This window comes from Cuculus canorus, chromosome 3 (assembly GCF_017976375.1).
Source record: "Cuculus canorus isolate bCucCan1 chromosome 3, bCucCan1.pri, whole genome shotgun sequence".
NCBI lineage: Eukaryota > Metazoa > Chordata > Aves > Cuculiformes > Cuculidae > Cuculus > Cuculus canorus.
This window is the reverse complement of record NC_071403.1, coordinates 118,769,010-118,792,732: the sequence shown is the minus strand read 5'-3', so window position 1 is coordinate 118,792,732 and position 23,723 is coordinate 118,769,010. Positions and strand designations below refer to the sequence as shown.

The window sequence follows — 23,723 nt, the reverse complement described above, 5'->3', positions numbered from 1 at the left end:
GTTTAAATGTGACCACCCAAGGAGGGAAAAAAACCCCACAAAGCAAACAAACCCAAAACAAAGCAGGCACATTATCTCATTTGGCATCTTGTGCAGAAGGATCCAAACTTGGATCTGGAAACTTGCAGGCTTTATGTTCAGAGAAGTGTGATGTCTGCCGGGTGGTGGGAACCACCCACCTCACTGCCCTGCAGCTCCAGAGGTGTGAGCTGCGCACGGACAGCGAGGCCAGGCTGGTCAAACGGCTGATGCCCAAACCATGAGAAGCTCAACATAAACCAACAGTGTGCTCTGGCAGCCAAGAGGGCCAACCGTGTCCTGGGGTGCATCAAGCACTGCATTGCCAGCTGGTTGAGGGAGGTGATTGTCCTGCAGTGGTGTGGCCCCACCTCGAGCATTGGGTGCAGTTTTGGGTGTCACAGTATAAATAGGATGTAAAGCTACTGGAGCGTGTCCAGAGGAGGGCACAACGTTGGTGAAGGGTCTACAGGGGAAGTCGTGTAAGAAGCAGCTGAAGTCACTTGGTTTATTCAGACTGGAGGAGACTGAGGGGAGACCTCATTGCAGTTCACTGCTTCTTCACAAGGGGAGGAGGAGGAGCAGGCACTGAGCTCCTATCTCTGGTGACCAATTATAGGAGCTGAGGGAATGGCAGGAAGATGCCAGGGGAGGGTTAGGTTGGACATTAGGAAGAGGCTCTTCACCCAGAGGGTAGTGGAGCCCTGGAACAGCTCCCAGGGAAGCAGCCATGGTGCCCAGCCTGACAGTATTCCAGAAGCAGGTCAAGGGAGGTGATTCTGCCCCTCTGCTCTGCCCTCGTGAGACCCCATCTGGAGTCCTGTGTCCAGTTCTGGAATCCCGAACATAAGGAGGATATTGAACTGTTGGAACGGGGCTAGAGGAGGCCACAAAGACTGGAGAACCGATAAGGACTGTCAGTCTAAGACAGTTGGTGTTGTTCAGCCTAGAGAAGAGAAGGGTCTTGGAAGACCTTACAGCAGCTTGCAGTACCTGAAGGTACCTTCAGGAAAGCTGAGCAGTGACCTTTTCCAAGGGTCTGGAGTGATAGGACAAGGGGGAATGGCTTTAAATTGGAAGGGGGAAGATTTAGATTAGACATTAGGAAGGAATTCATCACGATGACAGTGGTGAGACACTGGCCCAGGTTGCCCAGGGAAGCTGTGGCTGCCCCATCCCTGGAGGCATTCCAGGCCAGGTTGGATGGGGCTTGGAGGCCCTGATCCAGTGGGAGGTGTCCCTGCCCATGGCAGGGGGTGGAACTGGATGGGCTTTGGGGTCCCTTCCAACCCAAACCATTCTATCATTCCATGATTCCAAGCAAACGGACAATGCACTCCGTGTGAATGTTCGGTTGTCCTGTGCAGGGATAGGAGCTGACTTGATGATCTTCGTGGGTCTCTTCCAACTCAGGTCATTCTGTGATTCCATACTTCCATGATTCTATGATTCCATGATTTAGTGGCGAACAGGAATGGTTGAACCCCATAATCTAAGAGATCAGGGATTCTATGACTCTATGTCTCTTATCACTCTGACACTGTGACTCTACGAATCAATGACTCTATGCTCAGCCCATCGGGGGGGGGGGCACGCACGCCCACACGCACGCACGCACGCACGCACGCACGTACGTCCCCGCCCCAGCGCCTCCTGGGAGTTGTAGTTCCCGCTCCAGCCCCGTGCTGGGGTCATAGAGCTCAGACCATAGAGCTCAGGCACACAGGCCAGAGCGCCCTCTGCCGGTGGGGCGAGGCCGTGCTGGGGCGGGCGGGGAGGCGGAGCCGCCGGCGGGAGGTGCCGCTGCAGTCAGGGCCGCGGTAGGGTGCATAAGGCACCGGGAGTGCCTCAGCGGAGCCGGGTTGAGCCGGCGGGCGGGTGAGGCTGTGGGCCCCGGCGGGGAGGAGACGGAGCGGGCGGCTGAAGGGGAGGTGGGGAATTGTGGTGCGGGCGGGCTCGCGCAGGGAGCGGCGGGCGGGCGGCTGGGGCGCCCGTGAGGAGCGGCGCGGGCGGGCGGGGAAAGCGGCGCGGGCGGGCGGATTTGGGCGCTCCCGTGCCCCGTGCCAGGGCAGCGCGGTGCTGCCCAGGGGAACCAGCCCGAGCGGGACCCGGGAGGGTGGCAGGCCGTGAGGGGGCTGCCCACACCACAGGAGGTGCTCGGTGGGAGCCTCGATGGCCGTGGCACGCCTTGACACCCCTTATGTCACAACCTGGAAGGGGGATGATGAGCCCAAAATGCTGCAAATGAACTCTCTAAGGTTCGTTATGGGGGTTTAGAACGCAAAATCGCTTTAATCAGGGCTGGGCAACATGAGGGAATGAGCTCCATAAATCCTGTGCAGTGAGACAAGAGCCAGGTACAGAATGATAGAATTGTAGAATAGTTTGGGTTGGAAGGGACCTTAAAGATCATCCAGTTCCAGCCCCCCCCCGGCCATGGGCAGGGACAAAGAACGTATTTTCCATTTACGTGCATGTGTATAAATTTTTCCAGAAATCTTATGCATGTTCTTATTCCTTTCCAAGGGCTCATTTTGATGTTATGATGAACTTGGCAACAGCCGGATCGCTGCTAATTGGAGCTTTGGAGCCAGCTCTCTGCCTGACCTTGCATTTTTAGATGGAGAAAGACTGCAAACAGAGCTGATATTGGTAATAGAAGGGCGTGAAGTGATGGGACGAGAGGAGATGACTTTAAATTGGAAGGGGCAAGATTTAAACTAGACATTAGCAAGAAATTCTTCTACGCTGAGGATGGGGAGGCCCTGGCCCCGGTTACCCAGGGAAGCTGTGGCTGCCCCATCCCTGGAGGTGTTCAGGGCCAGGTTGGATGGGGCTTGGAGCAGCCTGGGCCAGTGGGAGGTGTCCCTGCCCGTGGCAGGGAGTTAGAACTGAATGATCTTGAAGGTCCTTTTTAACCCAAACCATTCTATGATGATAGAAGAAGACAAATCTGTTCAGTACAGATCATACTTCACACAACACATTATCATCTCTTAAAGAACAAAGAATAAAGAATGTAAGAGTCATGCTAGCAGAGGGAAATTCTGTCTGGCTTTCAAAAATTACAGTCACTTGGGTGAAAACTTGCTCTCTTTTACCTTAAATCAAAGCATTCCACATTTTGTAATAGTAACTACATTTTTTTATCAGTGGGCTGAGTGCTGGGGGCTGGGATGCCATGGCCAGTGGATGCCATGGCCAACACGTTCCTTCCTGCTTTGGCTTTTCCAGGTCTGCTGGGGAATGCGTAAAACGTCTCTTGTATCACAGGAACCTGTCCAGGTGGCCCAGAAGGCTTCACATCTCTTCTGAGGCACGTTGTCGTCTCCCCTCCATGAGTGAGTATTGCCCAACGGTATGCGTGTGGCTCAGAGTACGCAGGAGGAACAGACAGCAGTTTGATTCCTCTGCATGTGGTTATACCGGAGCTCAGAGAGTCAAGTAGATGGTGGAGAAGTTGATTGGGAAGTATCACAAGTGCTCTCTTACTGTGAGGCAGGATCCAGCATACTTAAACTTATTCCTGCTTAATTGGCTCCTAGAGTTTGTGAAATACATGGAGCGCCTTTTCCTCATCTCCAAGGTCTTGAGGGCCATGAAGATGATGAGAGGGCTGGAGCTCCTCTGCTATGAAGACAGGCTGAGAGAGTTGGGGTTGTTCAGCCTGGAGAAGAGAAGGCTCCGGGGACACCTTAGAGCAGCTTCCAGTACCTGAAGGGGATCCCGGAAAGCTGGGGAGGGACTTCTTTCAAGGGCATGGAGTGATAGGAGGAGGGGGGATGGCTTTAAATTGGAAGGGGGAAGGTTTAGATCAGACATTGTGAAGGAATTCATCACGCTGAGGGTGGGGAGGCCGTGGCCCAGGTTGACCAGGGAAGCTGTGGCTGCCCCATCCCTGGAGGTGTTCCAGGTCAGGTTGGATGGGGCTTGGAGCAGCCTGGGCCAGTGGGAGGTGTCCCTGCCCATGGCAGGAGGGTTAGAAATGGATGGGCTTCGAGGTCCCTTCCAACCCAAACCATTCTAGGGTTCTATAAGGTAACCTGCTTCAGTGCTTGGCTGTCACGTATAGTTAGAATTTTTCCTTAATAGCTGACCTAAATCTGCTGTGTTGAATCTAAGCTGATTATTATTTCGCACTCTCTAGAGCAGACCTGGGGAGTAACAGATCACTGTTCCCCTGTCAGCAGGCTGGTGGGTGTTTGCAAGTTTCTGCTCACGATCTTCTCCAAACTGAATGAACCTGCTTCTCATGTTTCCCTGGTTCCTGGGCCCTGTTAAGCATTTCCATCATCCTTGGACTGTTAAACTCAGAACTGGGCACAGTGCTCCCATGGAGGCACTGTTAAGTTTGAGGAAGCGGAGTAGTTAGCTACCTTGTGCATGGCATCCCTCTTAAGATCATTCCAGAAAGGTACTGTCTCATTTGGCAACATTCTCAAGTGACTGAAATATTCAACTTGTGATGCACTGTAAATCCGATCTCTTTTTTTGCTATACTTTTACCTAGGGAATTTTTCCTGAAGAGGTATCCATAGTTTCTTTTTTTTTTTTTTTAACTATGTATATTATTTTGCACTTGGTATGAGTTGGGGAGGGAGTTATCTTGGTCATCAGAACATAACATTTTCTCTCTAACTGTAGTCTCTGAACTCTGCTCTTTCCGTTCCTTTCCTTCAAGTTCGGTGTCATCCACAAATAGTTAATTAAAGGACAGAGCAGTGCCTTGCACATAGTGATAAACCCTTTCAGTTTGACTTTCTCAAACACTTTCTTCTTGTTTTTCTTATTTCCTATTAAAGCTGCAACTCATTCTGTGGCATGGCTTTGCAGCTGAGACAAATCCCGCTGAGAATTTTAAGTGAGGAAACCACCAGAACTTTGAATCGGCTTCTGTGCACAGAACAGGGATTGCTCACAGCTCAAAAACTAAAATCCTGAACCCTTCTGAAGTTTTAGTGCCTTGCGTATGGCTTCTGGATGTCCCAGACACCTGGTTACAGATCATGGAGAACAACAATTGCTGGCAGTTTCCTATTCTCCCTCTTGAAGCTGTTTTGCTATGTAGGGACAACTGGAAAGGCTTCTCTTGAGACATCAGGCAAACCATGTAACCGATTCTTAGGAAGCAATGGAAAGAAGGTTTTCTATGCTTTTATTTCCTATGTGTAAATCAGCAATGTCTGTTTTCTAGGACACTATGAAAATAAGTGCTCCTAAACTAATATCCAAATGATAAAAATGTCCCCAGGATTACTGCAGATATTTAAAACAAACAAAAAACCCCAAAACAGTTTAAAATGTAGATTTTTGTAGGTCTATTCTGGTATGTGAAATACTAGTCTGCGGGCACGGTCAGCTGCCTACTGTTTTCATCCTACCGAGCGAACAGTAGTGAGCTACAGGGGTTTGTGAACTTTGACAAAAAGCTGATGAATCAGTTAGGGAGAGAAGGAAAAAATAATCGCTGTATTAGAGGATGCTGAAGATTGAGTTGTTTATATGTAATCATCGTGTGTGTCGTGCCAGAGGTAGAGGTGTCTGTCTCCTTCCTGTGTTCTGAGTTCTTTTAAATTCTTTTCTCATTCGTTTCCTCAGAAAAATCTGCTTTGATCCTAACTTTCTTCCAAATTGCATTTGCTTTTTTTTGGAGAGCTTTCTGGAATAACGAGACAAATGCCTTGTTCTCAGCAACTTAATACAGGATGAGATTTACAGATAATACATTAATGCCTGGTTATACTTGCGAGGGATTACTTCATCTAGTCACTAATGGTCAAGGAAGCTGAGAGCGAGAGCCAGTATTTGGAAAATTTTTAATAGTGAAGTCATTATAAGCATTCTGAGAAGCAGCAACCTATCGATTAGAATGGAAGTATTGGTCTTGTGATGAAAATGCAGCAGATGAAGCCCATGTAAACAGCAAAATTTCTTTCTCTTAAAATTTCAGTGTGGAAACATCATAAACAAAAATGCTGGGCTTGGGGATTGAGCATAGGTGAACATACTGCAGCCCAGAAAGCTAACTGTATCCTGGGCTGCATCAAAGGAAGTGTGACTGGCAGGTTGAGGGAGGCGATTCTCCCTCTCTACTCCACTCTTGTGAGATCCCACCTGGAGTCTTGTGTTCAGCTCTGGAGTCTTCAGCATGAGAAGGACATGCATCTGTTGGAGCAAGTCCAGAGGAGGATCAGGAAGATGATCCAATGGCTGGGGCACCTGCCATAGAAGGACAGGCTGAGACAGTTGGGCTTGTTTAGAGTAGAGAAGAGAAGGCTCCAGGGAGACCTTATAGCTGGAAGGGAGCCTACAGGGAAGCTGGGGAGGGGCTCTTTATTAGGGAGTGCACGGATAGGACAAAGGGTAATGATTTTAAGCTGAAAGAGGGGGGATTTAGGTTAGATATTAGGAAGAAATATTTTCCTGTGAGGGTGGTGAGGCATGGGCACAGGTTGCCAAGAGAAATCGTGGCTGCCCCATTCCTGGAGGTGTTCAAGGCCAGGTTAGATGGGGCTTTGAGCAGCCTGGTCCAGTGGGAGGTGTCCCTGCCCATGGCAGGAGAGTTGGAACTTGATGATCTTGAAGGTCCTTTCCAACCCAAAGCATTTTACAATTGTATGATTCACTGAAAGGAAGTTGGCAGAGTCATAAGCTAAATAATCATAAGGTATTGTCCTCTGCAATATTTTTTTTTCTTTTCATTCTGTTTTGTTTAGATGTCTCGCATTAAAAGTCATGGAGCTGGGAAAGGCAAAGCTGCTGAGAACTGGCCTTAACGCCTTACACCAAGCAATTCACCCTGTGCATGGTATTGCCTGGACAGATGGGAAACAGGTGATACTGACTTCTCTACACTTTCATAACGGAGAACCCAAATTTGGTGACTCGAGTGTTGTGGGTCAGTTTGAACATGTCCACGGACTGTACTGGGGCCCGAGTCCCCCTGATGCCCCAGCTCTGCTCGCCGTTCAACATAAAAAGCATATCACCATTTGGCAGCTCTGTTTTAATGTTACAGAAAGAAATAAGCTCTTAGTTTCTCAGATATGTGACATCAGCGAGACATTTCCAGTGCTCCCCCAGGGCTGCGTGTGGCATCCGAAGAAGGAGATCTTGGCTGTGCTGACTACACGGGATGCCTCTGTCTTACACTCGGTTCATCTCAACAACTCCAGAATTAAAGCAGATATTAAAGGCAGTGGTCTTATCCACTGCGCTTGTTGGACGAAGGAAGGCAATCGCCTCGTAGTGGGAGTAGGCAGTGCCCTTCATTCTTACCTTTGGGATGATGCTCAGAAAATTCTGAATCCTTGTTCTTTTTGCCCGATCTTTGATGTGGGAGGCTACATCTGTGCTGTGGAAGCTACTCTGAATTTCCAAGTTGCTGTTGCCACTGAGCTTCCTCTAGACAAGATCTGTGGTTTAAATGCTGGTGTTGCATTTGAAGTTCCAGCAAGCGTGGAAACAGAGTCCTTCCCCTCACAGTCCAGTTTATGTGTTGAGGAAGAGTATTCCATGGATGGGGGGAAGAAGTCACTGGACTCTGAGAAGCCATTGTCTGTTGTTACGTCTCCTGTGGATCTAACTCACATACTTTCTAGCAAGCAGGGTGCCGATTCCAGTCCTCTCCTTCATCTGAGGCCCAAGGACTACCTAACGGGAAGTGGCCAGGATTCTTCGCATCTCATCTTGGTGACTTTTGAAAGAAAGGTTACCTCTACCAAAAAAGTTAGCATCCCAGGCATTCTGGTTCCTGATATAATGGCTTTTGATCCCAGAACGCAAACTGTATCGGTTGCCTCCAATACTTGTAATGTTATTTTGGTCTATTCGCTGACTGCATCCAATTTACCGAATATTCAACAAATTCAGCTAGAGAAAAATGAGAAACCGAAGGGGCTGTGCTTCTTGACCAATAAATTGTTACTGATACTGGTTGGAAGACAAAAATTCACTGACCCTGCATTTCTTCCCTCTTCAAGATCAGACAAATATATAATCCGGTTGATGATTAAGGAGCTGATATTTGAAGTAGGTCCTTCCACACCTCCATTATTTAATGGGAGCTCCAATTTGAACCTCTCAAATGTATCTCATGATCTCTCTACAGACGTTCACCCTCTCAGCCGTGGACTCCTGATACCAGATCATGCTGCCATTCAGTCCCCTACCAGCAGAAGGAAACTCATTGAAGAAATTAAGAGTCCTGTTTATGAACAAAGCTGCTTGTTGAATGTGGGTGACCTCAAAGATAAAAAGATTTCCATGAATTTTCCTCCAGCCATTAAGTCTCTCGATACCGAACCAGTTAATCGGACTATGGCGCTGTCTGACACATCACTAGCGTCTTCTAACAAGCCAACATCTCCAAAAAGGCAGGCAGACGCAGCTTTCAAAATACCAAATTCTTACAAGAATAATCTATTGAGTGAAAAGGAGGCGAGTTACTTCTCGAAAAATGTAGAAAGACTATCTGGAAACTTCACAGAATTACAGCATCATCTCTGTGAATTAACGGAGCTGCTAAAGTCTGGGAAGAGAAATCTTTCAATGTACCCATCTTCTGAGGAACCCTCTTTTATCAACATCACCTGCCAGGTAATTTTAGTGTCAGAAACCTTAATGATAAAAAACTGTTTATGGATGTATGTTCTTCATATGGAATTAAATCACAATCTTTTGTTGGATTATGTGCATCTTTTAATGTTTAGAATGTGCAGATTCAGCACATAGGAATGATCTTGCTGCGTGCAGGTGGATCTGATAGGAATGTTGTTTAGGACTCTTTAAGCCTGACTTGGCTTTGTTGTCCTTCCTTACTCTTCCTGTAATTGCATCTCAGTTCCTACTTACAGTTCTTTTAAAACTACATACTTGTGTTTTTTGCTGATGGGAGATAGAATAAGGGAAATATTTCAGGTAATTTTTTAAACTAAACTTAAATTAATGTATCTTTAAACTACAATTATGGCCATTTCAGATGGGTGCTGGAGTAGTGCTTTCATTCTTGCTCTGTAAAAACAGAGCATTCATGGGAAAAAAAAGACCATTATAATGTAATGGTCAATAGGATTAGCATCCCATCCTGTTCCTGGAGGTGGAAATAATGTTATGAGTTGCATTACTCTGCTTTCAGTGTTTTTAAAGCAATGTAATATTTGGGAATGTGCAGCTCCCAGGCCCTGTCTCGCACAGGGCTGAGCGCAGTGGCTCTGACCCAGGCAGGTGGACCTTCTTTTGCTACTGGTGGAGCTCCAGAGAAACCATGTCTGACCGTTCAGTTGTAAAATTAAAGAATTGTCCGAAGCCCAGAAGGCCAACTGTATCCTGGCTGCATCAATAGAAGTGTGGCCAGTAGGACGAGGGAGGGGATTCTGCCCCTCTGCTCTCCTGAGACCCCACCTGGTCTCCTCTGTCCAGTTCTGGAATCCCAAACATAAGGATGTGGAACTGTTGGAGTGAGTCCGGTGGAGGACATGAAGGTGATCCGAGGGCTGGAGCACCTCTGCTGTGAGGACAGGCTGAGAGAATTGGGGTTCTTCAGCCTGGAGAAGAGAAGGCTCTTGGGAGACCTTAGAGCAAATTTCCAGTACCTGAAGGGGCTACAGGAAAGCTGGGGAAGGACTTCTTTCAGGGGCATGGAGTGATAGGATGAGAGGGAATGGCTTTGAATTGGAAGGGAGGAGATTTAGGTCAGACATTAGGAAGAAACCTTTTACACTGAGGGCTGGGAGGCCCTGGCCCAGGTTGCCCAGGGAAGCTGTGGCTGCCCCATCCTTGGAGGGGTTCCAGGCCAGGTTGGATGGGGCTTGGAGCAGCCTGGGCCAGGGGGAGGTGTCCCTGCCCATGACAGGGGGTTGGAACTGGATGGGCTTTGAAGTGCCTTCCAATTCAAACCTTTCTATTAGTCTATGGAAGTTGTATGAAGGCAGTGTTTTAGTGAGGCACCTTTTGAAGCTTTCTGTTTAGAAATTTAGACAAGTGAAGATTCCCATGTATGGGAATTGGTATCGGTCTCACATCCTCCTGTGAGGACAATTAAAATAATGTAGACTGAAATGAAAAAAAGAAAAATGCTTTGGCTCTGAAACTGAAATGTTGCTAATTAGTTTTGAGAGCACCATCTGAGAAGAAAAGACAGCCTTAGGGACACAACAGATAATTCCACTAACGTAGCTTAAAATGGATTTAAAATCAAATTTTGTGTGAAGGCCCTTTTCTTGGCTGAGAGAAGGTGCTTCCAAATCTTGTGCTAGAAAATATAAGTTACCTGATTATCAAAACCCAGCACAAATCTACTGTGGCTCTTCTAGAATTAGGTTAATAAGCCTTTGACAATATTCAGAGTTATTTAAACTGCCATTTTCCTTCCAATAAGCTTTTATTTTTCAGTTTTATTATTGCATAAAGTTATTATTCTCAGCCTTTGTAGAACTGAAGTCTTGGGTCCCAGGTCATATTCCCTTACTCTCTCCGCTGTTTTCCATTGGAGACTTTTAATAGTTGTAGCAACTTTAATTTTTTAATCTAAATCTTTTAAATCTTAATTATATATGGGGCTTCACTATGAAAGGTGAATTTCCCTCACCAAGTCTGCTGTCTCAGTTATCTGAGGTGTTGGTTCGAAAGCCTACTTTGATTTGAGGTAGCACAAATTTTTGTTATAATATTCAGCTCTTTATAGTTTGAGATACGTGCGAGCTTCTCCAAGAGCTTGGTTAACTGTGCTTCATTGGAGTGCTTTGCAAATTAAAGTAAGGCTACAATTTTACCTATGTATTTTGATCATCGATGATCAGAAGGGTGAGGAGGCCCTGGCCATGTTGCCCAGGGAAGCTGTGGCTGCCCCATCCCTGGAGGTGTTCAGGGCCAGGTTGGATGGGGCTTGGAGCAGCCTGGGCCAGTGGGAGGTGTCCCTGCCCATGGCAGGGGGTTGGAACTGAATGATCTTGAAGGTCCTTTTTAACCCAAACTATTCTATGATTTGTGGCAAGAAAAGCGATTGACACTTTTGAATTACAAATGACATTGGAAAGCCTGGCAGAAAATGCTGTGGTTTAGCTTCACTCAGAATATATTTGGTTCAGAAATCGTTAACAGGCGAGCAGGGATCCTCACCCCGTGCGCTGAGCCCTGATTGTTTCTCTATTCCCCAAGTTATTAGCTATATTTTAGAAAATTTTGAGGCAACCCCAGATGTCCCAAATAAGCAGTATATTTGAGAGGGCAGGAGGCAAAGAGGATGTGTCCATTTCCAACCTCCCCTCTACTGTAAACTTTCCTTTCCGATGGATGGGTCCGTCTACAGCACAGAAAAGGAGGCAGAATTTAGCTCATCGTGGTTTGTCATGACCTGGTGATGTTATGGAGGCTCCCCTGGGAAGTGATGTGGTTCTGTGAATCTTATCCACACTAAAACAGAGTTTGTAGTTTCGATAGCAGCCGGCCTTTTGCAGGTTTTAAGAAAGCTTTGCTCTGCCCTGCGGGGGATATTTTTCAAAGACACTTTTTGTATTTTAAGGCTTGGGCAGTGATGGTCAGGGGTGAGACAGACAAGCCCTTCTGATGTATTAGTCTGTTCCTTGACCCGGGTGTTCATGGGCAGGAGTTCTCACCTCTTCATAAGCTGTAGATCAGGGAGGGGAAAGGACAGAAAAGCAGCTGCTTTATAGACTCCCCAGGAAAGTGTCCCTCACAGGGGACAGGGTAAGAGTCAGGATTGCGCTGTGGATGAAGCTCATGGTTTCTTCAGCAGCAGTGCATGATTTCCTTTCCTATTTTTCTGACATATGCTGAATGGGCACAGTTACTTGCTGCTGTCACTCACTTTGAGAGCTCAGACTTTAAATCTTGCAAATGAGACTGAATAAACGCAGCATTTGACTTTATGTAAATGATATCGTTGAAGACATCTGTGGTCCTGTTTTGATGAATGCCGTTGTGATGTCTCTGCTTAAATACACATCACAGTATCTAATGATTCTTTCTTGAACTTACAGAAGCAGCTTTCCAGAAGTGATTCAGATGAAAGACGAGCTGTTATTCTTTGTGGTGGTAAACTCCGTCTAGATATAGTCCAGCAGATATTCAATCTCTCTCTTGTAGAAATGCAACATGGTATGTTGTAGTTATCCAATAATACAAACACTTAAAACACAGGCGATGTTCTCGGTGAGCAGCAGCAATGTTCATAGTCTCACCTGGAAAAAAAACCCAAGGAATAAATAATGAAAGTTTATTAATAAAAGTTTGCTCGTTTGTTTTATGACATCAAGACTCTTCTCCAGGCTTTTACTGAGAAGAATCTTTATGTAATTCAAAAAATGAGCAGAATTCTATATATTGATACCCTTTTCAAGTAGCCGGTTATGCAGAGAAATTACTGTCACCCAGTATTTTATGTATGTTTTCAGCTATTCTAAATAGAGAATTCTGAGTAATGAGGAGGTTAAAGCTGACTGGTGGGTTTAGGTACAGTTTTTATATATTTTAATCTGTATTTCCAGCACCTTAAGAAATCCTGTAGTTTTTATAAACACAAAAGTGGCTCTATACAGTTTATCAATGCATTTCACTTCAGTTTTTTATGTGAAGAAAATTACCTTTCTTATTGCGCTTTTTTCAGCTGTTATCTATTCATTCCATCCACATCCTGTATGGCCATCTACCTGTCTGTTCTGAGTGCTTTACTTTTGGCACAGGCAGCGAACATACCTTTGGGCTGTGATCCCTTGCTCCTACAGAAATTCTCTGTGCTCTGTTCCAGCTGCTTTCCCGCTGTGTCTGCTGCCTGCCTGCTTACAGATTACTGAGCTAGTGTCCCAGAGCCTCAAGGCTGTTGTTCTCACCATTGTGCACGGTTTATTTTCCATTAAGTAGTTGTTGGAATATGTTTAGTATTCCAATACCTAGATGAAATTGTAGTCCGATAACTCATTGGCGACTGAGTCTTGACAAGGTTCTTACCACTATTTACCTGGGTTGCGTCTAAAGAAACGTGACCAGCAGGTGGAGGGAGGTGATTCTGCCTCTCTACTCTGGTCTCCTGAGACTCTACCAGGAGTACTGCATTCAGTTCTGGAAACTTGAGTACTAGAAGGACATGGATCAGTTAGAGCGAGTCCAGAGAAGGCCACAAAGATGATCAGAGGGCTGGAGCACCTCCCATATGAGGACAGGCTGAGAGAGTTGGCATTGTTCAGCCTGGAAAAGTCTTGGGGTAGACCTTAGAGCAGCTTCCAGTACTGGAAGGGGGCCTACAGGAAAGCTGGGAGGGGCTTTTTACCAGAGGGTTCAGGGGTAGCATGAGTAGGAATGTTTTGAACCTGAAAGATGGGAGATTTAGATTAAGTGTTAGGAAGATATTCTTCCCAGTGATGCTGGTAAGGCCCTGGCCCAGGTTGCCCAGGGAAGCTGTGGCTGCCCCATCCCTGTTCAAGGCCAGGCTGGATGGGCCTTGGGCAGCCTGATCCAGTGGGAGGTGTCCCTGCCCATGGCAGAGGGTGGAACTGGATGGGCTTTGAGGTCCCTTCCAACCCAAACCATTCTATTATTCTATTTTACACCAGTTCAGTAGTTTCACTGGTGCAGGATCCGTTACCTGCCTTCAAACACAGTGACGGCTTAAATACTGTTGTAGCACAACCCAGGAAGGTGTGATACAGCCAGTGAGAACAGGAGGAAGTTTTGTAGATAATGAACTTTTAATTTTTCAGACTGAAATTTTATTTTGAGCTTTAAGACTTGAACAACCGCTCTTTCTGGCAAGAAAAATGTCCCCATTTGCTGTATTGGTTTCAACTTCTCATATTTAGCTTTAATATGTAAACTTAACAAATTGGTCCCCCAGGAATAAGAAATCTACTCATGTAGAGTAGCCTTATTAGATAAAACTTAAGAGCCAGCAGTGTTATGGTAGGTTCTTTATATATTTTACAAATATTACTGGATAAATGGGCAAAGCGGGAATGGTCTTTTCAAATTCCTGAATTGTATTGATCTTAAAGTTTGGTCCAGCAGAGAAATTAAGCTGAAAGACTAATGGGTTGCAGTCTTCCAAGCTACAATCTTCTCATGACCTTCCTTGTGACAAGAAGTTGCGTAATGTAAATTTGCAAACAGATGGAAATGTTTCTCTGAATTCCCTCACTCCCCCACAAGCTCAATTTTATTTCTTTGTCAACTTAACGGATGCAAGTATGAGAATTTTCTGGTTCATATGAATTGGTAAAAGTCAGTGTTTCAGCTTCAATAAACAATTTCAAGTTCTAAAATTAATGCTAGTGAGGATGTGAAATCAAATAGCAAATGGACCAGAGGCATGAGGCTGTATAGGACAGTACTTCTTCCTTGTATTCGTTGAAATTAATTATATTAAAGTTACATCATAGAAACAGTTTCTAAATTGTTTTTGTGATAATAATTTGTCATTTAATTTAATAAATTTCTGCTTTTCGTGGTACCTGCAAGGCTTAAGCCATGTGAAGTAGCTTATGAATACCTGATTGAAAACAAGCCTGGATGCTTATCATTTCTGCATTTATTGTAGTCTTGTCTCCTAGTGGCAAAATTGGCCAGAAAGCTGTTTTTCATAGTAGCTAACTGTCCTTTATTTTTGAGATTATACCACCCACATCTCCCCATAGACAGATCTCCCATAGATCTTCCTGTAGTTTTTCCTAGAAAAAACTGTAATCATAGAGAAGAATTTCACTTTTATTTTAGAAGAAATATGTTTTATACCTTAAACATAGGTAATACTGGAAAACTTATAAACAAATGTTTGTCCATCTTCACAGGTTCCTCTTGGATTGTTCTCACTGCAGACAGCGAGGGCTTTGTGCCGCTGACGTTCACCTCCACGCAGGAGATAGTCGTCCGAGATGCCAGTACAAAGGGCTACAGCGCCCGTTCTTCCAAAACCTTGGACATCATCAGTTCTACAGAAGGGTGTAGACCCACTTCTTCCGAAAGTCTGGATATCACGAGTTCTTTGGAAGTGCTCAGAGACTGCTCCTCCAAGTCTCTAGACAGCAGCGGTCCCTCGGAGCGGCCCAGCAGTAACATGTAATATTTGACGGTGATGTACTGCTTGTCTTGTCTTGGGAGACTTTTTAATTTACTGGATAGGACTGCAAATTCTAAACAACAGTCTGTCTCGAATCTCTCTTGGATTTCCATAATTCTTTTCTTGCATATCACAGTAAATTATTTATTTGATCCTTGGAAACTTTTTTTTTATATACCGAGCAGCATTTTTTAAATATGCCTCTTCCAGTACAGGCCAGATCTTTGTATCAGTGGTTGAAAACATGCGTTCTTACAAGCTTCCGAGTTGAAGTTTCTGTCTTGGTCTTTAATATGTTGGTGGTTTTAGATGATAGTAAAGTTGCATAATAAAGAAATCCTTGAGTACATTGCATTGTACCCAGTTTCCTCACTTCTGTCGAAGCCTGAACTATCGCACTGTTGTTATTTAGAAATGGTGCCTGCAGAACTCCATGTGGTGTTGCACAAGTGTTACTAAGGGTGTAAGCACTCTGTTAGGTGTATGGAGTTTAAGTATGATCACGTGGAATATCAAAATCACTTATTAAGTATGTGAGAACAACTGTCTGTCCTAGCTCTGAAAGGATTTTAACTGAGTTGTACTTTATACTTCCTATATGTCTGAGGACTTTGTGACCCATTTTTTTGAGTAAAGCATGAAGAAACTCAGTATTATTCTAGGGCCATGACAATGCCTTGCCCTACGCTAGATGTCTGTCTAGTGCACAGTGTGAGTAAAACTGGTACAGCCAGGGGATGTACCAGTGTTAAAGCACAGAAACAGAGAATCATAGAATGGTTTGGGTTGGAAGGGACTTTAAAACTCATCCAGTTCCAACCCTCTGCCATGGGCAGGGACACCTCCCACTAGACCAGGCTGCTCCAAGCCCCATCCAGCCTGGCCTGGAACCCCTCCGGGGATGGGGCAGCCACGGCTTACCTGGGCAACCTGGGCCAGGGCCTCCCCAGCATCATCGGGAAGAATTTCCAGCTGTCCAGGTCCTGGGCATCCTTCAGCACTGAAATTCCACTCTGTTTGTTACAGTCTCTATCTCTACAAAATCTTGTAGTGGTAGGACTCAGGGCAATGTCAATAAACTGGAGAGGGGCAGATTTAGAGTAGACATAAGGAAGAATTTCTTCCCGCTGAGAGTGATGAGGCCCTGGCCCAGGTTGCCCAGGGAAGCTGTGGCTGCCCCATCCCTGGAGGTGTTCCAGGCCAGGTTGGATGGGGCTTGGAGCAGCCTGGGCCAGTGGGAGGTGTCCCTGCCCATGGCAGAGGGTGGAATTCTATGATCTCTTGGGTCAAGTTGCTGTTTTCCCCATTGATGTACTTCTGTATAAACACAGGATCAGGCAGGGAATCAGGGCAGGACAAGCTGAGTGTGTGAATATCGGTTAACCAGAAAGTGTTAATAGATTCTCTGCGTCTCCTCTGTTCTGCATGCAGCATTTGGGTCTCCACATTCAACATCTTTCCACCCAGTCAATGTTGTCAATCAAGAATCCTTAGGAGAGGATTGCAGGGTGTTTTTAGGGAACTTTCTTCTCTTATGGCTATTCTTTTGCCCCCACAAGTCAATTCAGGAATTCTGGAGTTGCCCATTCTCTCTGCCTGGCTGGATCAGCGTAGCTGCACTTTTCCCAGAGTCTGGAATTGGCTGCAGTTCTGTATTCATCCCACACTGATGTCAGCAGGGACATCTGCACCGAGGCTCACAGTCTGACGTGGCTGGCACTGGCGGAATTGCTGAAGCTGCTGGATGTGGCAAATGTGCAGATTATTCTCGATGATTTTGAAGGTGACCAAAGGGTGAGTTTGTTTTGGAAACACAATGGAAATACTTCCTCACAAGCTGCAGTCATTTTGGATAGAAACTTCTCTGGCAGTGTAAATCTGATTCCATCATCATGATGACAAGCCGGTGGCTTGAAAACAACCTCTAGGTAAAACAGAGATGAAACTACATGATGGAGAATACTAAGGTGCAAAGGAAATCCTTTTGATCCTCTGCTGAATATAGATGATTCCACACACACCAGCAAAGACCATCTGGCAGGGGATGGATGCTGGGTCTCCAAAGTGTGCCTCCACCAGTCAAGCTGAGCAAGTGACTTTCAGTTCCACAGAACTGAACAATCCTTCCTCAACCATCCAGCACAGAGAGCAACAAAAATGAGGGTGGAAAGCTGAAGGACGTGGCTGAAACTTAGAGTCTTGCCTGACATCATTCAGGACAAGAACTAGATCTGGAAATAAGTTTTATTTCTGCTTCTACAGCAAATGTTCACATTTGCATCGCTGCTTTCTGGTTAGGATTAGAGACTGCGGCTCTGTAAGCGTCTCTGAAATGATACTGAGGACCCACCTTGGCTGCAGAGTGCCCCGGCTCTAGGACCATTCGCCCTTCATCGTCCGTTCAGCTCTGTGCCGTGTCAGTCTGCAGCTTCAGAGACTGTAAATTCTCAGGTGCAACATAGCAAAAAAGTCTTCTGCTCTGCCTCAGAGACAGATATGTGCACTACTGCTTTGTCTTCTGAACGAAGCTTCCCAGTGAGTTAGCATCTGTTTTATGCAGCAGATTGAGTGCTTAATGATGTGAAAGCTATTGGATTTCATGCTTTAAGCCTATAACACATATGCATTTTTGTAACAATAATACTCAGCGCTCTTGCTAGGTGCCTGAACCGTGGTCTGGCAGAGAGTTAAGGTGAAAATAAAATGTTCAGTATAGCACGACAAACTTGCGATCTCAAAAACTGCAGGAAAACAAAACTCCCTCCCTCACCTGATGGTTGTATGAATCCAAGTGACCTTTCCATAAACCAGTCTGGAAGTTTTCTGAAGGGAAAGTCTGTTGTAACGTTTTGAGACTGTTTTATACATAACTATGATATGAAATTCATACGAGGTACGTGATGGACCACTGTACATTAGACTGCCACTGACTGCACACAACTGCATGAGACCTTGAACTAACCTGCCTTCTCCTCCTCATTTTCAAAGAGCTGAACAACAAATACCATGTCTAAAAGAACCTGAGTTTCCCTTAAGGAAACTCCTGCTCTCAAGGAGAGCGAGTTAATTTTGTGTTTTCTATCTACAGCCCAGAAAGGCGAGTAGAAAAGGAGATGAACAAGTGATAGTTGGAAACAATGAACCCCCAAAAGCAGGGTTTAGTTTAAAACATTTTCCACTTCAATTACTTTACATGTAATGCAGGAAGTGAGTAGAGATGAGAGGATACAGCAGGGAATAGAATCTAGTGGAGATTCTCATAAGGTGCAGGAGTGACTTAAGGAATTAGTACTCAAATCTACAGAGTCCTTCCTGAAAACCCAGTGACCTGACACAAGCCTTCAGGGGCTCCCCAGGGACAGATGTCCGAGGTGGTATCCACCTGCTAAAGTGGGGGACTCAGCACAAATGAGCTAATCCACCTAAGCCAAGGCAGGTCAGCAAGCTCAGGGTCAGACGGGGTATGGGGAGGCAGGAGAACACAGTTAGCAGGAACCGTGGCCAGTGGCAGTGGCTAATGGCAGCCCCCTCCTCCGGTGCCTGATGGGGAACAGCATCTCACCTCCATGGTTAGTCAGGACCTGTGGTGAGACCGACCGCCAGCAGCAGCACATGGGATGTGGGATCTCCTTGGAAGGCCTTGATGTTATATTGAAACTTCGAGGGGGATGAAACTGAAAGAGAAGACCAGTGAGTAGCTCAGCTACTGGCTACGCCAGCAATCAGACCAGTAGAGAAGATTTGGCTGCCATCACTCTACTTCAGCAAGAGCAAGGCATGGGCATGGTTTGCCTTGGGGGGTCTACCCAGTGACACGCAACTCTCTTACCCTTTTCCTCCTTTATTTGTGTAAATCCATTTTGTGTGCAGGTGGGAAGTATGGTCCATTAGGCCCCCAGCTGCTTTAATCCAATCTCCCGTATGCTTACGATGCATTTGGGTATTACCTGAACGAGAGCCCCTGGGGACTGAGCCTGACCCTTGTTGCTGCCAATGAGTGCGAGGCAGGAGGATTACGTTAGATTAGCATTTAATCTGAATGGTGGTCAATATAAGAATCTGCTTCTTTCAGTCACAAGTTCTGAACGTACATAAAGCATACATGTAATTTAAAACTGACAAGGAGAAAGGCAAAGTTCACCCGTTTTACAGCACCTACACTGAGCTCTAAAAAAAAAGAAAATTAAAAAATAGATCCCTTACCCTGCACTCATTCTTTTAACTTGGAAAAATACATTACTTTTCTCAACAAAAGTACAGTTCTGATAATCACATAAAATAACAGGATTTGCAAAATATAAAAATACTCTGTGACATTTCATCCATGGAAGCTTTCTGTTTCATTTTGGCAGTTCCCATTATTGGTCCTTTAGACAAAGTGAGGATTGAGTACATCCCTGTTAGATAAATATGACGTTGTCTCTCTGGAAAGGAGGGAAACAGTTTATAATCAACTAAGATTACTTTACAAGAGATTGAATTCAGATTGGGTGTTGTGCAATTTAGAGGCAACTGCCCGACTGGTCTAGAAATAATATCTTAAGCCACATTCAAATCACTCCGATCAACCACAGCCAGCAGTTTGTGCAATGTTTGTCACCGGGCTAAGCGTTCACCTTGTGTAAACCCATACGCACCCACTGCATTGCAGCTACAGACTTACAGCAGGTGAAAACATAACCCATTAAACAACATTAACAGCCTCTACTGGGAGTTCTGGTTGTTTTTAGAGACAACTATTCAGAAATACATAAATATAACCAAATAAATTAACCCCTAAAGCTGTTTTCTATGATGGTTTGGAGCTATGTGGTTATTATTACATGTTGGTGCAGTTCCCCCGCTGGCGTCACTTGGTGATCCATGGTAAGTGAAACACCATGGGAGAGAATTTTCATCGTGTCCTTGCCTTCAAATAAGTATAATGAGTTAGAGGGATGAGGCACACCCTGACTGCACCCAGGACTCCTGCTGAAAAGTAGTGACCGAGGACCAGCAGTCACCTGGACAGACCTGGAGCACTGCCTGCCTGGATTGTAGCCTGTGTGGGTCGATACCAGATTGGTACAACGTGAAAGGTACTGGACATCTGAATTGTGGCCTGAGTGGAAAAACACTGGTCAGAGTCAATCGCCTCATCATCCTGTAAATAGCGATGCTAAGTGAGAACCCTTGAGCTCTCAGGGATCACAGAGGGCCGTGATCAGCATCTCCTCCTGAGCTGGGGACACCTCGCAGGGTTGTCCGCTAATGCAGATGAGGATAAGGGCAAGTTCAGCTTTCTTAAGACTCAACAATCACCCACTGAGAATAGCAATGAACTAGGAGCGAGTAATTCGCTGAACTCAAGAGAAGGGAAATTCTGGGCATCGGTTTACCTCGGTGTGTTTGCATGTCTGTATCTCTCTCTGTGTGTATTCCTCTGTGTGATTTGATTTAACCTTGCAGTAAGTCTGGCGTGAACCTTACCATTCTTGATTCTTGAATCAAGTTGCTGTTTTGAGTGTAACAAACGCTGTTGAACCACTTTGTTGAATTGGCTAATGATTAAGTGCTATTAAAATCACATATTTTTATCTCGTGATCTTCCTCAAGCTATTAATAAATCCTAAACTGCTGCTAAATCAAAGCCTTGTAAAAATCCATTCGCAACATTACATAACTTACCTATTTCAAAGCACAGTAAATCTGCTATTTCGAATTCCATCAGACTGAAAATTGTATACAGGATTATGGTTTTTATTGTTGTAAACACATATGCCGCAGGCATACGAATCTTGATTTGTCCAAGAACCAAAACAAATAAAACCCCAGCCTTGGATGCCAATTCAACAGAAGTCTTAAACATTGTTAACTCTTATCCACATGCACTCTAAATATACCCTTAAAAGCTCACTCATGATTAAGTATTTTCTTGAATTAGGATAGTTCATTAGCCCTTGGACTTCAAACTTGCCTGAAAAGGTTTCAGTATTAAACTTACTGAGAGACGTGGTAGATGCACTGATGTTACTCTACAGTGTCTTTCAGTAAAAGCTTTCCCCGTTTCCAGTTTCATCACTGTGTGTGACTTCCCAGAAGGCCCTGAGCAAATTATTTGTGGTCACAGTGACTCCTACTGCAAAGAGCGGCACACCAGTCCTCCAAAAGCATCGCTGGTATGAAATAAAGGCACTTTCTCACCCATTGATACAGTGAAGCCACTGGGCTGTAAATTCATGTCTTATCTTGCATTGTGCTAATTTCTTCAAGGTGAACAAGACTTCAACTCTTGGATCCATCACTCCCCGCTTGAGACTTAGATGTCTTCGTTCCAGCCATCTCAGCTCAAACTTGGAGCCAGCCTCCGGAGGTCTCTATTGCCACTGGCTAAAGAGGAAGCCCAAAACGACCAGATCTGAACTTAAGTGCTCCAGAAAGTGCCTGAGGTTAGGTGTGTATTTCATCTACAAAATACGCTTAGCAGTGTGAATCTGTAGTAGAAATGAGGTTTGAATTAATGAATCCAAAGGATGATGACATCCTTGACTGAAAGAAAAATCACCATTTAAAAGCCAGGTGTAGCCTCATTATTATAAAAGACGGTACAAGCTGAGATTAACAACCACGCCACAGTGTTGTGTGAGGCAGAGACCTGCACCACAGGAGAAATGGCTAAGTACTGACTACTTAAAGGCCAAATTGTAGAGAAATTTGAAAGGTATAGTCTAATTTTTGGAAGGGACTCACTGATTTTGGATATCCTGAGTGGAGAGGTAGATCTTGAAAGTGCTAAGTACTTATTCTCTGACAAAGATCAGCTTACAGGTTTCAGAAGTAACAAACTCCAGCAATGGGAAACTTAAGGTTCTATTTCATATAAAAATCTATGAAGTTAAATTACATCAAAATCTCAGAAACTAACTCTTCATGAGAAAATCCTCAAGGCGTCTGCATCGTTGATTTGCTTCATTTCAAAACAAAGTAAATCCTAACTTTACATAGTTTAGGATTCCCAAGTGCTTTCCAAACATACTACAGTGCAGTTTATAGGCAGAGATTATGTTCAGCCCAGCCTCTAAAGGTGAAATACATCACATGAATTAAAACTTGGGTGGTGCATCACATTTTTTCCCTTGACCTACAAATCAAAGGAATCTCCCGTTCTCTCCATATCTCCTTCTGCAATGAGATCAGAGCTTTCCATTAATCACTGAAAAACAAATGAAAAAAACCCAGGCCTTCAACAGCTTATGTTCCTGATGTTTGTAATGTCCAGTTTAACACAGTGCATGGCATTTTATATCTGTTTTTTCACAGTGATGTCCTCTCTTCATTTCACCCATGACTATGTCAGAGTCGTCCTTTATCCGTTCTGAGGCAATATGAGCAGAGAAATGGCCCAGAAGACTCTCTCAGAGTTTGTGTGGGGGATGTGAGATTGTTTTCAGAAAGTCATTGTATTCAGTGCTTTCAGACTGAAGTGTCCTTTTTGTGGTCATCCAGATTCTCAGTGCTTTGATGGCTCCTTCTGTTAAAAGCAGAACAAATGATCCGTGAACAGACTACTGGCTTTTATTGCTAACTAACCAAGCTACAGCTTGGCAATCTCAAACAGCTGAGAACCACCAGAAGGTGCAGGTGTTCTGGACAGTGACCAAAGTACCTAAACAGGGGGACCAGTCCCATGTTACGGAATCATAGAACACTTTGGGTTGGAAAGGACACTTACATATCATCCAGTCCAACCCCCCTGCAGGAGCAGGGACATCCCCAACCAGATCAGGTTGCTCAGAGCCCCATCTAACCCGTCCTTGAATGTTCCCAGGGATGGGGCTTCCCCTGCCTCCCTGGGCAACCGTGCCACTGTTTCACCACCCTTATTGTAAAAAATATCTTCCTTATATCCAGTCTAAACCTACCCTTCCTTAGTTTAAAACTGTTTTTCCTTGTCCTGTCACAAAAGATCTTGCTAAAAAGCCTATCCCCATCTTTCCTGTATCCCCTTTTAAGTCCTGGAAGGCTGCTATAAGGTCTCCCTGCAGCCTTCTCTTCTCTGAAGCTGAAGAACCCCAACTCTCAGCCTGTCCTCGTAGGAGAGGTGTTCCAGACTGTTTGCCTGTACCCTCGTTTCCAGCTGCCACTTGAGAAAGCAGCTGGTGCCCAAGAGGCCTCTGGCATGTCTGCCAATCCCATACAGGTATTTTGAACACCTTAGGGCAGTGAATATTGGTCCTAGATATCCATACTTCTGCCCTGGGATTGATCCCTTTGCATGGAATCAGTTCCCAATTCCATTAATTCCATGATATTTAATCCCATCAGTCTCTAGGGTACGACTGTTCTTACATGTGTCCTCAGTATAACAAGGCTTCACTTGACAGAAGTGGATGTTGTTGAGCTAGGCAAGATTTTCTTTGGAGAGGGAGGAAAGGAGAGGAAGGAAGACAGGGTGAAAAGGGAAAGAACAGCTCAAAGCTGTCTTTTTCTCTCACAATATTTCCTGCCCACGCCTCTAAATGGTTTGGATGCTTCTTATATACCATAACCACCAAGAATGCAGTCAAGAATCCCATTTTCTTCTATATACAAGTAAATCGTAACCTTTTCTCCAGAAATTTAATCCACATATTCTTCATTTCTGGCTTGAAACACTGTA

General features: G+C 45.0%; 2 protein-coding genes across 8 annotated transcripts in view; one reads left to right on the top strand and one right to left on the bottom strand.

The window, feature by feature from the left end:
* Positions 1–6,491: 6,491 nt before the first annotated feature.
* LOC104058868 (WD repeat and coiled-coil-containing protein) lies at positions 6,492–15,919 on the top strand. Of its 2 annotated transcripts, XM_009560451.2 has the most exons (3): positions 6,516–8,616; positions 12,018–12,135; positions 14,817–15,919. In XM_009560451.2, exons 1-3 carry the CDS (start codon positions 6,754–6,756, stop codon positions 15,086–15,088), a joined length of 2,253 nt encoding a protein of 750 aa, XP_009558746.2. In that variant the 5' UTR covers positions 6,516–6,753; the 3' UTR covers positions 15,089–15,919. The 2 variants fall into 2 exon arrangements, with proteins under 2 accessions (XP_053918132.1, XP_009558746.2); XM_054062157.1 differs by lacking the exon at positions 12,018–12,135 and having other exon boundaries at positions 6,492–8,616; positions 14,817–15,000.
* MFSD2B (MFSD2 lysolipid transporter B, sphingolipid) overlaps positions 12,081–23,723 on the bottom strand; it is a 46,543-nt gene continuing 34,900 nt past the window's right edge. For 2 of the 6 annotated variants that reach the window (XM_009560450.2, XM_054062158.1), the window contains exon 14: positions 17,344–22,595. In XM_009560450.2, the coding sequence (XP_009558745.2) occupies positions 22,538–22,595 (58 nt within the window). In that variant the 3' untranslated portion in view covers positions 17,344–22,537. Of the gene's footprint in view, positions 12,219–16,327; positions 17,010–17,343; positions 22,596–23,723 lie in introns of those variants that run through there. The other 4 variants (XR_008449080.1, XR_008449078.1, XR_008449081.1 and 1 more) reach the window with 4 other exon arrangements.